Source organism: Dendrobates tinctorius, unplaced genomic scaffold, assembly GCF_039654945.1.
Source record: "Dendrobates tinctorius isolate UK_male_01 unplaced genomic scaffold, ASM3965494v1 ptg000086l, whole genome shotgun sequence".
In the NCBI taxonomy this organism is placed as follows: domain Eukaryota; kingdom Metazoa; phylum Chordata; class Amphibia; order Anura; family Dendrobatidae; genus Dendrobates; species Dendrobates tinctorius.
The window spans coordinates 36,658,030-36,674,537 of NW_027361754.1; the positions used below are offsets into that span (position 1 = coordinate 36,658,030).

General features: G+C 42.7%; 1 protein-coding gene across 1 annotated transcript in view; it reads right to left on the bottom strand.

Moving 5' to 3' along the window:
• TTC12 (tetratricopeptide repeat domain 12) overlaps nucleotides 1–14,599 on the bottom strand; it is a 168,561-nt gene extending 153,962 nt beyond the window's left edge. Inside the window, exons 1-5 of the mRNA XM_073585303.1 lie at nucleotides 14,547–14,599; nucleotides 11,341–11,508; nucleotides 10,540–10,547; nucleotides 8,882–8,900; nucleotides 5,609–5,686 (exon numbers count right to left, since the gene is read on the bottom strand). Coding sequence (XP_073441404.1) covers nucleotides 5,609–5,686; nucleotides 8,882–8,900; nucleotides 10,540–10,547; nucleotides 11,341–11,508; nucleotides 14,547–14,598 — 325 coding nt within the window. The 5' untranslated portion in view covers nucleotide 14,599. The remainder of the gene's footprint in view (nucleotides 1–5,608; nucleotides 5,687–8,881; nucleotides 8,901–10,539; nucleotides 10,548–11,340; nucleotides 11,509–14,546) is intronic.
• Nucleotides 14,600–16,508: the final 1,909 nt, after the last annotated feature.

The following is a 16,508-nucleotide window of genomic DNA, read 5'->3' on the forward strand; positions in this document are numbered from 1 at the left end:
CTAGCGTGCACTAAGAAGTTAAAGCCTGCAAAGTAGTGGCTATGTTTGGGAGTGCGCAGGCGCGATAATCCCCCTGATGCTGATATAATGAAGTAAATAGGCGCCGTGACGTGAAAAAGTAGGTTGAACGTTATAAAGAAGAATGCGCATGCGCTAAAGTAAGATGACGTCAATGCGTTACTATGCAACCCGTTAAAGAAAAGTGCGCACGATTATATGTTCCTGTGATAAGAGGAACTTTTATGTATTTATAAATCATAGTTTGCAAAGAAGCGGGTGTCTGAGGAGACTGCAGGCATTGCAAGGGGACTAGCGTGCACTAAAAATTTAAAGCCTGCAAAGAAGCGGCTATGGTTGGGAGTGCGCAGGCGCGATAATTCCCCTGATGCTGATATAAGGAAGTAAATAGACGCCGAGACGTAAAAAAGAGGGCTGGACGTTTTAAAGAAGAATGCGCATGTGCTAGAGTAAGCTGATGTCAATGCGTTGCTATGCAACCCGATAAAGAAAAGAATGCGCACAACCATATGTCTTAAACGGAGGCAATCGCATAGTATTAATATGCTATGAGAATAAGCGAGTAAATGATGTTAATAAATATATAAGTAACAGGCTTGTCACCATGGTGACATAGAAACAGGAAATGGTCATGGGCATACACCCGCCCATCTTTATGAGGCGGGAACACACTAAAGAGTGCATGCTATAAAAAGCAGATAAATGAACAGCCCAGTGATGGCATTTTTCTTATGTAGGCATAACGCTGTACATAGTACTCCCCTGATGATCTGTGTGGTGAAACGCGTAGGGAGATGGGAGCGTCACATGGAGGAACCCATGAATGTATAGATTCGGGTGAGATCTTTCCATGATATACTAAATGACATAAAAAATCTGTAAAGGTGGTGAACTGTATGATCCAAAGAGGAATGTCTTGATTCACACCTTGGTTATATATAATTACAGATTGTTTATTATGCCATTCCCTATTTTCAGGTGATTATTTGATATAAGGCTGTTAGTATGATATTTGTTCAAGATCATTGTTAGTGATGATTATGTATGCTACACGGAAGTGGCACATAAAGTACAATAGATCTGTGAAAGACATTTTTCTAGCACCATGAGAGTGTGTTTTTCTGAAACAAATTCACACGAAGCGGATACTCTGAGGGGGTGTCTATGGAGAGTTGGATAAAAACACCAAGGGTATACCGATAGATGCTTGAAAATTTGGTCTTACCGCGTCAGATTGAGCGGTTTTTTGTAAGTGTTTGTCTTTTTGTACATGTACATTTTTATGAATGGACTAAGTCCTTTTTAATCTAATTTTGAATAAAGTAGATTAGTTTTATTTTTGGTATTTTTCTAGCTTGCTGGTGTAGATAGTTTTCGGGACTCCATTCGAAACTTTGTGTCGCATCCCTTGGTTTATTGGTTCTAAATTTATAACGGTCTGACTCTCCCCCAGAGGTGCTTTTTTTTTTCTTTTGTAGAGATTTGAATAGTGGCCCTGATCTCTCTCTGTTCCTAGAACCGGGACCATTACTTCTGATCTTAGTAGATCCTTTACGCCTGCCCATTTAGGGTCTATAAGGGTTTGGGGCCAGGATTTGTATCTACAAACCATGCTGGGGGGGGTTATAAATTCGCGGGTATTGCACTGAGAACCTGTATTCAGGATCCGATGGTTCTGGGGGATGAGCCCCCTGCTCCGAGAAGTGTTTAGAGGCAACCTCCAAGCAGTATGGCGTCACTGCCTGTTGCAGGAACTTTGTCCTGAGCGAGAAGGGGGATCCTACTCTTCCCCCCTTCTGGTGCTCCCAGCAAGCCAATTTCCCCTCTTTCTATAATCCTGCCTTTGGAAAGGGCAGACCTCTGAAGGGAAACCTTTTGTCTTTCCCCGGGACTGTTTTTTAATGTTGGTGGCATTCTCCAGTGTTGTATCTAAGACCGGTCCGACTACCTTCCTGCCTGAGAAGGTATGGCACCTAACTTATTTTTCGATTGATAAACCCCTGACCAGATTTCCATCCATAAGGCTTGGTGAGCCATCTTGGGTAAAGAATTATTCCTGGCCGCAAAACACACCGATTCGGGTGAAGCGTCCAACAGGAATCTAGCTGCAACTCTCACAGGGGAAGGTCCTCTATGAAATCACTTCTAGGGGTTTTGCCTGTAACTTGGTGCTCTAACTGGTCAATCCTAGATACATGGATCTGGCGACCGATGTGCCCTATTTGCCGCCGCCGACCCAAGCCCTCTTTAGGAGCCTGTTGGTCTCTTGTCCCTGGGTCTTTTGGGACTAGAGGAATCTTCAAAGGGAATTGAAGTGTTCCTTGACACCCTGCCTTGGGGTGTCGATCCTAGGAACTCCATCCCAAGTGTTAACCTGGTTGATGGTAGGCGAGCCTGAAGTCTCAAGAGCCCACGAGACGCTTCTCAGCGTCCTCCCATTCCTCTAGAATGATTTATACTCGTCCGATGACCGACCGGACTCTCATCATGGTCGCTTAGCGGCTGACACCTGACTAGCGCCGTCCGCTCAGCCTAACACCTCTTAGTGTGGGGTGGATGACTGAGAAGGTAGCAGTCCTGGGACAGAGGTGTGGATCTCCTGTCTGACCCCTGCACATCTCAGCAAAGAAAGAGGCCTATTCGCCCCTGACGTGTATGACCCGTGTGATCTGCGATTGCGGACTTGTACGCACGTGGGATAGGTGTATTATGTGTCGCGTTTCCCCCACTGCACAGGGGGAATCTCCAGCCCTGTCCTCTGCGGTCTCCCATTCCTTTGCAGCTTCAGAGATTCCTGCTCCTGCTCAGCCGAGACGCCGCAAAAAGCATGACCCGTGACTGTGGGCCGGTCCGGGTCCCGGCCCAGGCTCAAGCTGCTTAGCGGCCACCACCTGATGAACGCACTGACGCTCAGGCTAGAATGGCCAGTGGCTAGGCGTCCTGACAAATGCAGTCATGCTGGCACAGACGGGCATTTTATTAGATCTGCCTGGTTTCCTGGAGGTTGATGCTGCAGGAGTCGGTGCTGCTTTGCTATCATAAAGCACAGGAGCTTTTTGGCTAAAGTTCCTGTCTTTCTTAAGTCATGTCCATCATGCCCACAACTTACAGACATTGGTGTTTCAGGGTGATCGCTGGCGGTGTCACGTCTGGCCGGCCCACCCCGCGTCCTACCTTGCCTTGAGTGGGTCGATTGATCCTCACGCCGTCTGCCGCTCCAGCCGCGTCACTCCGTTCCCACGCTGGGACGCCACCGGAAGCTGTCATCTGGTGCCCGGAAGTGATGGGGCCCTGGGGATGATGCGGCATGTGACAGTGGGAGCCGAGAGCCCCGCTGAGGGGAAGCGGCTCCGAGTCCCGGAGCAGCGTTCCACGGGACACCTGGCGGAGAACCCCCCTTAGGGGGGAGCCGCCCCGGGCCATCTGGTGGGAGGATTTGGTGTTTGGACCCCGATCCACCTGGCCCTCCGGTAAGCTTCTTCTGCTGGATGCCGCGGCTCTCTTCCTCCGCGGCGCTCTCGTGCCTGTCCTTACAGGGACAGGAAAAACACTGGCGTGTGAGAGTGGGAGGGGACCTTTTAACCTCTCGTGCATTTCCTGTCCCTATAAGGATGAAGGAGGGACAACCCCATGGTGCTGTCAGGATAGGACGTCCTGGAAATATATTTTACGTGAAAAAAAATCAGATTGTTTTTAAATTTCGGGGATGGAGTCCTATTTAATATTTTTTGCAGATAGTGTATATATATATATATATATATATATATATATATATTACTTATACCGAATATATACACTCACTGGCCACTTTATTAGGTACACCTGTCCAACTGTGTGTTAAGACTTAATTTCTAATCAGCCAATCACATGGCGGCAACTCAGTGCATTTAGGCATGTAGACATGGTCAAGACAATCTCCTGCAGTTCAAACCGACCATCAGTATGGGGAAGAAAGGTGATTTGAGTGCCTTTGAACGTGGCATGATTGTTGGTGCCAGAAGGGCTGGTCTGAGTATTTCAGAAACTGCTGATCTACTGGGATTTTCACGCACAACCATCTCTAGGGTTTACAGAGAATGGTCCGAAAAAGAAAAAAAATCCAGTGAGCGGCAGTTCTGTGGCCGGAAATGCCTTGTTGATGCCAGAGGTCAGAGGAGAATGGGCAGACTGGTTCGAGCTGATAGAAAGGCAACAGTGACTCAAATTGCCACCCGTTACAACCAAGGTAGGCAGAAGAGCATCTCTGAACGCACAGTGCGTCGAACTTTGAGGCAGATGGGCTACAGCAGCAGAAGACCACACTGGGTACCACTCCTCTCAGCTAAGAACAGGAAACTGAGGCTACAATTTGCACAAGCTCATCGAAATTGGACAGTAGAAGATTGGAAAAACGTTGCCTGGTCTGATGAGTCTCGATTTCTGCTGCGACATTCGGATGGTAGGGTCAGAATTTGGCGTAAACAACATGAAAGCATGGATCCATCCTGCCTTGTATCAACGGTTCAGGCTGGTGGTGGTGGTGTCATGGTGTGGGGAATTTTTTCTTGGCACTCTTTGGGCCCCTTGGTACCAATTGAGCATCGTTGCAACGCCACAGCCTACCTGAGTATTGTTGCTGACCATGTCCATCCCTTTATGACCACAATGTACCCAACATCTGATGGCTACTTTCAGCAGGATAATGCGCCATGTCATAAAGCTCGAATCATCTCAGATTGGTTTCTTGAACATGACAATGAGTTCACTGTACTCAAATGGCCTCCTCAGTCACCAGATCTCAATCCAATAGAGCATCTTTGGGATGTGGTGGAACGGGAGATTCGCATCAGGGATGTGCAGCCGACAAATCTGCGCCAACTGTGTGATGCCATCATGTCAATATGGTCCAAAATCTCTGAGGAATGCTTCCAGCACCTTGTTGAATCTCTGCCACGAAGAATTGAGGCAGTTCTGAAGGCAAAAGGGGGTCCAACCCGTTACTAGCATGGTGTACCTAATAAAGTGGCCAGTGAGTGTATATTACTCAGATGCTGTCCCTCAAGAGATCATCAAAGATTTCTGGGGAAAATTAGATTTTTTCTTTCATTCATAATTTTTTCCACTGTTACTGGGGCATCAATAGGAGAACAATTTAAAAGGACAAACAGCCAAAAGTAGAGACATTAGTCAATGGCAGAGATCTAGTCTGCTCTGCTATGCCGACAGACACCCAGTGATCATGTGATCACCAAGTGCTACAGGAGCATCAACGATGTTGATGCTTCTGTACACTTCATAGCACTCACTAGTTTTTGCCATAGACGTGGCATACAATAAGACTGAAATACACTCCAGTCACTGACTAAAGTAATGTTTCTGGCGGTGGCCCATGGAAGTTGAACAATGAGGTGCCTATAAGAGACGTTTACCTTTTAATAAATTAGCACATCCTATTGCAGTGTACAAACCTCCAGTTTTGATGAATCGGGGCCAATATTTAGCTTTAGCCATAATAGATTTTTTCACACAATTTGTTAAGGTTAATATCACCTTCATCAATGGATGACGAATCAACTCATAAAAATATAGTCTCCTTTTTGCTTCTAGTTACCGTTTGCAAGTGCCTTATCCTGCTTTCTTTTTTCAGCACGTTCACAGGCATCTTGTTCCAAAAGGGTGATGAAGCTATCTGGAAAAAAAAAAAAGAACCATGATGTTTGTTCATTTTATCATAAAAGTTGCCGAAAAAGTCAGTGTTCATGCACCTGGACATTTTATGAATCCGTATTTTATGGATTTATAATATTATTATTATTTATTATTATAGCGCCATTTATTCCATGGAGCTTTACATGTAGGGAGGGGTATACATAATAAATACAAGTACAGTAATCTTGAACAATACATACACACACACTTCCTGATATAATCCAATATTGTACCTCGGCGCATGTTCAGTTTTATGCAGAGGTACACAAATGGGTTTCTTAACAGAGGCATTTTACAGAGTCACACAGAGTTAATATAGGATCATAACAGTAAAAAAAATCACAGGGACTCTACCGCATGTGCTATCTGTGCATTCAATAATGCCGTGTGTATTGATGGGGTATCCTGGCTCTGATTACTTGTGAATCGGAAGGTAAGTGGAGGAATTTCATCATGTATTATTATACCGGTCAGGATGAGTGCACGACCAACTGGTAACGTGCATTTTTATTATCATTATTATTAATTATTTATTTATATAGCGCCATTAATTCCATGGTGCTGTACATAAGAAGGGGTTACATACAAAGTAATAGATATCGTTTACAGTAAACAAACTTACAATGACAAACTGGTGCAGAGGGGAAAGGACTTACATTCTACGGGATAATGGGGAAGAGACAGACGGTTGGGAGTGCGGCAGCTCAGGTGGTGGTGAGGCGGCAGCTCGGGTGGTGGTGAGGCGGCAGCTCGAGCAGTGGTGAGACAACAGAATGGTTATTGCAGGCTGCAAGGTTTTCTGAAGAGATGGGTTTTCAGATTCCGTCTGAAGGATCTGAGGGTGGTGGATAATCGGATGTGTTGAGGCGTGGAATTCCAGAGGATGGGGGATATTCGGGAGAAATCTTGGAGGCGGTTATGAGAGGAATGAATAAGTGTGGAGGAGAGTAGTAGGTCTTGGGAGGATCGAAGATTACGTGAGGGAAGATAGTGAGAGATTAGTTCAGAGATATAGGGAGGGGACAGGTTGTAGATGGCTTTGTAGGTCAGTGTTAGTAGTTTGAACTGGATTCGTTGGGGAATTGGGAGCCATTGGAGGGATTTGCAGAGGGGAGAAACAGGGGAGCAGCGAGGAGAGAGGTGGAGTAGTTGGGCAGCAGAGTTGAGGACAGACTGGTGCGGTGCAACAGATTTTCAGGTGCGGGAGATAGCGTGATGCCGTTTTCAATAATAGATAAATTTTGTAGGGGAGATACGCGAGATGGAGGAAAGATGATGAGTTCGGTTTTGTCTACATTGAGTTTTAGGAAGCGAGAGGTGAAGAAGGAGGATATGGCTGATAGACACTCTGGGATTCTGGACAGCAGAGAAGTGACATCTGGGCCAGAGAGGTAGATCTGAGTGTCATCCGCATACAGGTGGTACTGGAAGCCATGGGACTTTATGAGTTGTCCTAGGCCAAGAGTATAGATGGAAAAAAAGTAGGTGTCCCAGGACAGAGCCTTGAGGGACTCCAGCAGACAGAGGGCGGGATGAGGAGGTAGTGTGGGAGTGGGAGACACTAAATGTGCGGTCGGAAAGGTAAGCGGCGATCCAGGCCAGGGCAAGGTCTTTGATGTCAAGGGAAGAAAGAATCTGTAGCAGTAGGCAGTGGTCGACTGTGTCGAATGCAGAGGACAGGTCGAGAAGGAGGAGGATGGAGATCTGTCTGTTAGCTTTGGCTGTGAGTAAGTCATTAGTAATTTTGGTAAGGGCAGTTTCGGTGGAGTAGTGGGGGCAGAAGCCAGATTAAAGGTTGTCAAGGAGAGAGTTAGATGAGAGGTGGGAGGAAAGTTGAGCATGGACATGCTGCTCAAGGAGTTTGGACGCAAACAGGAGGAGTAATATGGGGCGACAGCTAGGCACAGCAGTTGGGTCAAGGTTTGTTTATTTGAGGATGGGTGTGATGGTGGCATGTTTGAAGACAGAGGGGAAGGTACCAGAAGATAGTGATAGGTTGAAGAGATGGGTTAGTGCATCTGTCCTGTTGTCACGATTAAAAAAGGAACAAGATACTTGACGTCCGTAGGAAATATCTGTCCATGCAAACATGATGGTGATTACCATATGAATGTTCTATAGTTGATCAGAGGTCATTAAGGTGCATTGACAGGACAACTGCTCAAATACAGTACACCATAAGGGTACATTCATATGTTGTGGATTTGTTGCAGGAACTATCCACAGGGAAGTCTGCATCGGCAGATCCGCACCAAAACATTTTCTGCTTCATCATCCTCTTTAAAAGTTTTTTTGTCCAAGACTGCAAGTTATTCACTACCAACAAATTCCAGGGCTGAGAAAGGGGGCTCCATCTGGAATAAAGTGCACATGGGCATGTCCGACCTCTTCTTCATTTATTGTCAAAGGGACTGCCGGATATTAGTAAATGCTGTACTCAGCTTTCTCCTGCAGACCAATTGACAATGACAGAACCAAGAGGGGGTCTAAATTTTCAAGGTTCTACATCCACATCGATCAGCAGGTTATCCTACAAAGAGGGGTTAACTTGAAATTTTGGGAAAACCACACTAAAAAAGATACTTCTTTTACCACTTCTAGCAGTGTTTCCATGTCAGACTAGGTTCATCCCTGTGGTGATGTGACAGCTAAAGCATCTTATTGTCTGTATCGGTCACATAGAACCATCACTGGAGGACGGAGTGCACGCAGATTGACATGGAAACACTGTTGGGAATTTGGCCACAGAAGTGAGAATTATGTTTTTTTTTAAAAAATTACATTTAAATATCTTTATTTAGTCTAGATAATCTTCCAATCTGCAGTAAAAGGGTTTTACAGAGGTAATACCATACTAAAACTGCAACAGAATAAATGTATCCACAATAGAAATGGACATGCTACAAATGGGACCTCTGGTTCGTGATTAGTAAAGGTCCCACCAACAATATGATGGACAGATTATACATTATAATTATAGTGAAACCCCTTTATGTATCTAGAATGTATCTCCCAGGCATTGTTGCATCTTTGGGAAGAATAAGAAAAAGCTGCAATACTAAAAACCAAGATGTCCATGTGTGGAGCATTTTCTGTAAAAAAAATGAAAAATGAAGACCGTTTTTCCAGTCCTAGATGTTCCCTGTGAGGCTTACTATTAGTCAAATGTTCTTACCTTGACTCATTTCTGACTTCTTGATTGCATAGGAGGAAGGGACCGAGAAAGAAATAATTCCAGTGAATGTACAAATCATTGGAGCTAGTTGCAAGAATGTGTTAAATATAATAGACGATTTCCACCAATTTCTATACATGTGGCTGTACCCTCTTCTCGCTGTATCTGGCTCAGAGTCTGAACATTTCAGATCGGATTATGATCATAACGCAATCAGCACGATATTCATGGCAATTGCTGCCTTTGGTGCCGTACTCTAATTCCCCTTAAATAAGCAATTATAAACTACAAATTCTTATAATGATACAACACATAATGCCGTAACATTCACTACTTTATTATTTTCCATGGGATAAGCTCTCAACAGTTTTTAGAGGTTGATTGGTGTATTATAACATATAATGTAGAACATCTGTGGTAAGGCTGGATTCCATATAAAATATGAGGATGTAAGGGCCCCTAGGCTAAGCTCTACAAGTCTGCTCTAGCGAAGGACAATCTTGTCTCGAGAAAGTCAAGCACGATACAGTTCTTAGAACATTGGTTCAACTTTACTCTTCTTCAAGTCTTGATCACTAAAATGTTAAAAACAATATTTACAGTCTCTGATGTTGGCTTCAGGCCACCTCTTGTCCGCCCCCTGAACACAGGACCCTCGCATAGTTGGGCTGACATCACACATGGCTTTCTTCCTCAGCCCTTGCTCAAGACTCTCTCTCGCTCTGTCTCTCACACCTTATTTGCTTGTCTCTGTACCGGCGCTCTCTGCACCAGCAGTAAGGCCGCTCCTGATTGTGGAGCTCCACCTGCAAGCTGCTTGTGCTCTCTGAAACTGACCCTAAGTGCAGGAAGCTAGCCCATAAGTAAAGATAAAACATTTACCATGCATACTTGTGCTACTAATCATCCACTTTCCAAGTAAATATCTTTACCCCAAAAAATCTGAGTCAGCTAGGACTGTCGCTAGCCTTAAACCATGCTGTAATTCCACTTTTCCAGTCGGGATCAAACAACAGCAAGATATAAAGTAAACAGTTTCAGGGCTAACCACTCAACATTTGGTCATAATGTCAATAACACAACAAGTACAACTGGGATGTAATGTGGAGGGGCTAAAAATAGGGCAACTAAGTGGGACCCGTCTATTTGTAAGAGAATTTCAATCCTCTTGTAAGGAAGTAAGATAAGCAAGGATTCCACGTGTTTTTTTCCAAGTTCCTGACAACAAAAAGACCACAATTAACAGCAGTAATTAGTAGACTGGTAGTTTACATAGTAACCAACTCTCCCAGAGCAAAGCAGAGGATCCCTGAACAAGGAGACCTCCCAGACTGAAACCATAGATTCCTCCAAAAGCATTCTGGTTGCATCCATGGACAGTACATGTAAGAGATGTGGAGGGAGTGAAAAAGAGTTATGGGGCTTGAAAAACGGAATGTGGCTATGTGGAAACCATCTGCAATCCTGCGATATATGAGCCGTATGCTGTGTCCTACCAGAAGGACCTGTCTAAAAGTATGATAATATCTAATAGGAAACTGACCATAAACTGCCATAAAACATCCTGAATTGAAAAGTGTCACAGCCTGGGGTCCTGTTAAGACGCTTCTGGGCCCCAATCTAAGATCTGCAATAGAATCCCCCCAATTTACCATTACAGGTTCTCCTCCTTTGTGAAGCATGCCTGCTGTTTAGTGCAGCCTACCTGTTAGCACTTCTTAATGAAGACTACACAGCTTTCCCCCCTCTCAAAATAGCTGCTGATGTATCAGCATATGACCAAACCCGTCCAACTACATCCTCCAATCAAAGCACACTGTACATGATAAAAATGTTTCATAATTGGAAGATGCTGATGGACATGTCTGGTCAAATGTGCCTTCAATAGTGGCTATTATTTAGACGGGAGAACTGTACAATCTGAGAGGAAGGAACTAACGGTATATATTAGTAGACAAACAAGGGATTTCATCCAGCACCACAGACCCATGAGTAAAATAAAAAACTTTTATTAAGCATATCAAGCCATAGTTAAAAAGATAAGAACACCTGATGCGTTTCTGGTGTGATTAAAGTGCCCTTAATCATAGGATCCTATGAATAAGGGCATTTTTATCACACCAGAAATGTATCAGGTGTTCTTATCTTTTTAACTATGGCTTGATATGCCTAATAAAAGTTTTTGATTTTACTCACGGGTCTGGAGTGACGGATGAAATCCCTTGTTTATCTACTACTACGGCTGCGCTCACCAGCGGGACTGGCACCCACCTGCAACTCATTTGACTCAGCCTCATTTGGACAGATCCACTGCTACGTTGCAAGCTCCCAACACCCGCTCTCCTACTTATATATTAGTAAGTAACACAAACTCATATCTCCAAAACATCTTCCCCTTAAAATCCCTTTGGCATTGGAATCACCAAAAACTTTAAGAGAAAGCAGAAAATATGTAGAACTTACACTCGAAGAACCAGATCCATTAATGAGTGTTCTGTTTGTTTTGGTTCTGATTCCATCTTGATCATCTGCATTCTTCGTTAAAAAAGCAAGTTTTTGCTCTGCTCTTAAGATGGACATTTCTTGAGAAGATGCCTCTTCAGAGTTTAGATCTTGTAAAATATCAGCTTCAAAGGAGAAGTATTTGTAAAGGAAATGAGAAGTTAGGTCATTGCCATGCACAAGACAACACAATGTCCTTTATTAACAAATATTAAAGAAAATTTTGCAAAACTATGATGATTTAGTTGATGGAGTTGACTAAATCATGCTTTACTCCAAATGCTCAATGACTCCTTTTTGATGAAAAGCATGTACGAAATATACTATCACTTTCTTTCAAATAGGAATGCTACTTTAAAGGACGTCGTCACCTATTTTAACCTAAAACTGCTGACAGGTTTAGGGAGGGCAGTGTAAACATACCCAGAATGAAGGCCATATTGGATGAGTGAAAGCTCCTCAGCCCCTCGCCTCTGCTCTGAAAGCTGAGTTTTCAATCAGGAGATCACAAAAACCATCACTGAGAGGTACGGTAAAATAATGGAAGGTCTTAAAAGATTATTCCAAACTATTATGGATAGGAAATAACTTGAGGATTGGTGGAGGCCTGATCACGTATGCGCAGCACCCACTCCATTCCAGACAGTGCACTTTGGAACCCTATTTTCCCTATTGTTTGATAGCTGATCATTTTTGTGCTTAAGTGGTTCTTCACAACATCCAAAGTTATCAGGAGAAAATTAACTCCTTCAAGACCGGAGCTTTTTTCGGTTTGCATTTTCTTTTTTCGCTCCCTTTTTCCCAGAGCCATAACTTTTTTATTTTTTTCATCAATATGGCCATGTGAGGGCTTATTTTTTGCAGGACAAGTTGTACTTTTGAATGACACCATTGGTTTTATCATGTCATGTACAAGAAAACTGGAAAAAAATTCCAAGTGCGGTGAAATTGCAAAAAAAGTGCAATCCCACACTTGTTTTTTATTTGGGTTTTTTGCTAGGTTCACTAAATGCTTAAACTGACCTGCCATTATGATTCTCCAGGTCATTATGAGTTCATAGGCATCAAACTTGTCTAAGTTCTTTTTTTATCTAAGTGGTGAAAAAATTCCAAACTTTGCTTAAAAAAAAAGTGCCATTTTGCAATACTCCTAGCATCTCCATTTTTCGTGATATTGGGTTAGGTGAGGGTTTATTTTATGCTTGCCGAGATTTCATTTTTAATGATACCATTTTGGTGCAGATGTGTTCTTTTGATCGCCCGTTATTGCACTTTAATGCAATGCTGCAGCGACCAAAAAAAACAAAATTCTGGCATCTTGGCTTTTTTATCGCTATGCTGTTTAGCGATCATTTTAATCCTTTTTTATTGATCGATCGGGCCATTCTGAACATGGCGATACCAAATATATGTATGTTTGGTTTTTTTTATTGTTTTATTTTGAATGGAGCGAAAGGGGGGTGATTTGAACTTTTATTTTTTTTATATTTTTAAAAACATTTTTCTTTAACATTTGGCATGCTTCAATAGTCTCCATGGGAGACTAGAAGCTGCCATAGCTCGATCGGCTCAGCTACATAGAGGCGATTATCAAATCGCCTCTATGTAGCTGAATTACACACTTGCTTTGAGCACTGTGTGGCGCTTATAGCAATCCAGCACTGAAAACCATAGAGGTCTCCAGGAGACCTCTGGTTGTCAGGGTGATGAACAGTGTTGGACTGAGGTGCCAAGGGCCCACCAGTAACATTGACGTTGAGGGGCCCACTTTTCACCTGCATACAAATACTACACTCCCCTCATTCACAAATGTACCTATATCTCTAAATAATAATAAGCTAGGTAGTTTGGGTAATGAATGATGAGATGCTGCTTTTTTCTGTACAGAGTAAATCAAGTGAATTATGCCTAGTACTATCCATATAGTGGAGTTAGAAGCCCAAATCTGCACAGGGGCCCACCGGGGGATTCCCCTGTTACCCTATGGGCCAGTCCGAGCCTGGTGACGAACCAAAGACCCCCGATAATGTGATGGGGTCATTGGTGCGCGTATTTCCAGCATAATTGCCGGAAGTGCCATTTAAATGGCGCTGTCAAAGTTTGACAGCAGCATTTAACTAGTTAATAGCCGTGGGCAGATTGCGATTCCTCTGCGGCTATTAAAACAGCATGTCCTGAAAAAGATATGGGCTCACAGCAGGAGCCCACATCAAAGCGGAGGATACCAACAACGGCGTACTATTATGCCTGATGTCGGTAAGGAGTTAAAAAGATTGTCTGGTTTTGGAAACCCAATGTTTCCTGACTGCAGTTTGTTGTAAAAAAGCAATGAACAAAATGAGCTTTACTTGCCCTACCTACCCAGATCCAGTGCTAAGTCTCTACGGCTGCTACAATTGCCTGTTATTGTGTGCAGTGCTGACATCACGTCAACAGCACTGCAGCTAATCAGTAAGTTCAGCAGCTATGAGCGGCTTGTGAGGACATTAACAGATGAGGAGAAGCAGGGGAGACTCGGCGTTAGACCTGCGGTGGATGAGTTTTAGGCCGGAGTCACACTTGCAACTGCAATGCGAGAAACTCGTGCGAGTCTCTCGCCTCAATACCCGACACTGCCTCTAGCACTCTGGACTGGAGTGTGAGGCTGCATGTATTTCTATGCAGCTGAACGCTCTGGTCCGGAGTGCCGGTGGCAGTGCAGGGTGTTGAGACAAGAGACTTGCACGAGTTTCTCGCATTGCAGTTGCAAGTGTGACTCCGGCCTTAAAAAAAAAATTGCAGCCATTGGACAGAGGGTTTCCAAAACTGGAAAATTATTTTAAATAAATTTATTTGTGAATTCTAAAAAAAAAAGAGAGAGAGAGAAAGTGAGCCATAATAGAAAATTAAAACATGGTAAATGTTTAAATAAGGATCAGGAGGAAAATGTTTTAATAAAAATTAAGGAAAAGAACAAGGGTTAAATTTATGTATGATATGGTAATAATTATGAAAAAGATCCCCACACAAATTATCCATGATAAAGGAAGAAGTCATGAAAGATAAATTCATAAAATGACTCAAAACAGAAATATTTATTAAAAAAGCTGAAGATAAAGGCATAAAAATGCATAAAGAGAATACCCTAAACTGTTTATATGATTAAATAATTCATGGCACTTACATATCTCATCTACATCCATCAAGAACTTTGCTAGATTTTGGTCTTCGGACATTTTGTTGAGCCTTCGAAAGAATAAAAAGGTCAAGCATTCACATTGAAGTTCCCAGATAATTTTGCACTTTTCTATTCTATGCTTTCCAATTTTGAACCAATTGATGCACAACAGAAAAGGATTCCAACTTTTTCCAGCCATAGTAAAATCTCTACCAAGGCCTGAAAAGTGCACCTCACTAAGGTTTAGTATAAATTTATTCTGTGCTTTATGCGGAGTATTTGCATCAGGGTTTAGATCTAAATCCAAAAAATGTGATTGAAACAGACATTGGGTATTTTGGAATGGACTGAGTCACTGTGGACCCTCGCTCAAGACTTGTTCTTTTTCTTTTTTTAGGTGGACACAATGGCATGGTAGACTACATTTTTGCTTATGTCTAAAAAGATGCACACCACCAGAACAAACCTTAATAGAGTCCAAATTAACTCTGTTTGTCCCATTATGCTGAATTGCTCAGTTGGACGTTCCATCCCAATCCCATTTTTCAAAGATACAGATGAAAACCCAGATGCAGTGCTCAGCATTGTGTTTCCACCAGAGGCCTCACAATCGATTTCCTTGAATGGAGTTGTCCAAAACTATGATATTGATGACCTCTTCTTAGGATAGCTCATCAGTATGAGATCAATAGGAATCTGACGCCTGGCATGCACATCGATCAGCCGTTAGCTAGTCCTCCAGAGCCAGAACACCACATTTCTGTATATTCCATACATGAAGTAGCCAATTTCGGGTACTGCGACCACAACACAGTGTGCAAATCTGTGCTGCTCCAGCTACGTATACTGGGTACATGCAAACAGTTGACTATCGGAGCAAATAATCACCCTCCACCCATCTGATATTGATGACCTATCCTAAGTATTAATCATCATTATCCTAGTCTTTGACATGCCCATTACAGAAGTGAACCATGCTGATGGGATTTATTTTTTTGCTTATTTATACACTTTTATGCATGTTGTAAATAATTTAAACATAAAATCAAACGGGAAATAGTACATTTGTGTGTACTTTACTTGCTAAAGAAGAAAAGGAATATACACATTTTTGGCTCATATATCGTAATCGGAAATCCATCATATATATTTATTTTTCTTCATCGCGTTTGTCTCTGATGATATAACAGGCACTCTACACATTTACCTCTAACACCCGTAGCATGACAGCTGGAGCAGGTAAGTGATTTACAACTCTGTCCTATGCGATAATAATGGTTTCGCAGTGAGAACACTGCAATTGCAAAGAGCCCCTCAATTGCTTTGGTCTTATTATGATTTGTTACCGAATTTCCAGAATGGCAATATAATGTTTTAGATGTCAAAGTCAATATGAGACGTAGAAGAAGCATGAGAGATTCCTGACGTAGAGGGGAAAACAATCATCATCCTTGGCACATCGGTCTTAACAAACGCATTTATTTGTCTGGTGATTGTTGTAAGACTTATAGCAGAAAAAATTAGCAAGAGGTATTTCATACGCCCTCACTGTCAGATCACGTGTCAAATGTGTTGAATGGATCAGCGCCCAATGACATGGCTCCGGGTCAAAGTGTCAAAAGTGATGTATAGTATAGTCTTGTGGAATGATTATCCTTTAATCAATGGAACATCTTGAAATCACGCCAAGAATCGTCTACAAATCGACGGACACTGGTGACATGTTCCAGGAAATCTAAAGGAAAATACTTTTATACATCTGGCTTAGTTTTTCATGTTGGAGGCATATAGAGCAGCAGAAAGAAATGCAAACCAAAAAAATATATATTTAAGAGGTAAAAGTATTTTCTGGAATAGAAAATTCCCAAATTTTGGTGCATTCTGGATTTGCGCTCAAGTTTAAATCTTTTTAGTTTTTCATCACTTTAAAAAAGTGATTGAACTTAATCAAAGTTGACGGGTTTACTA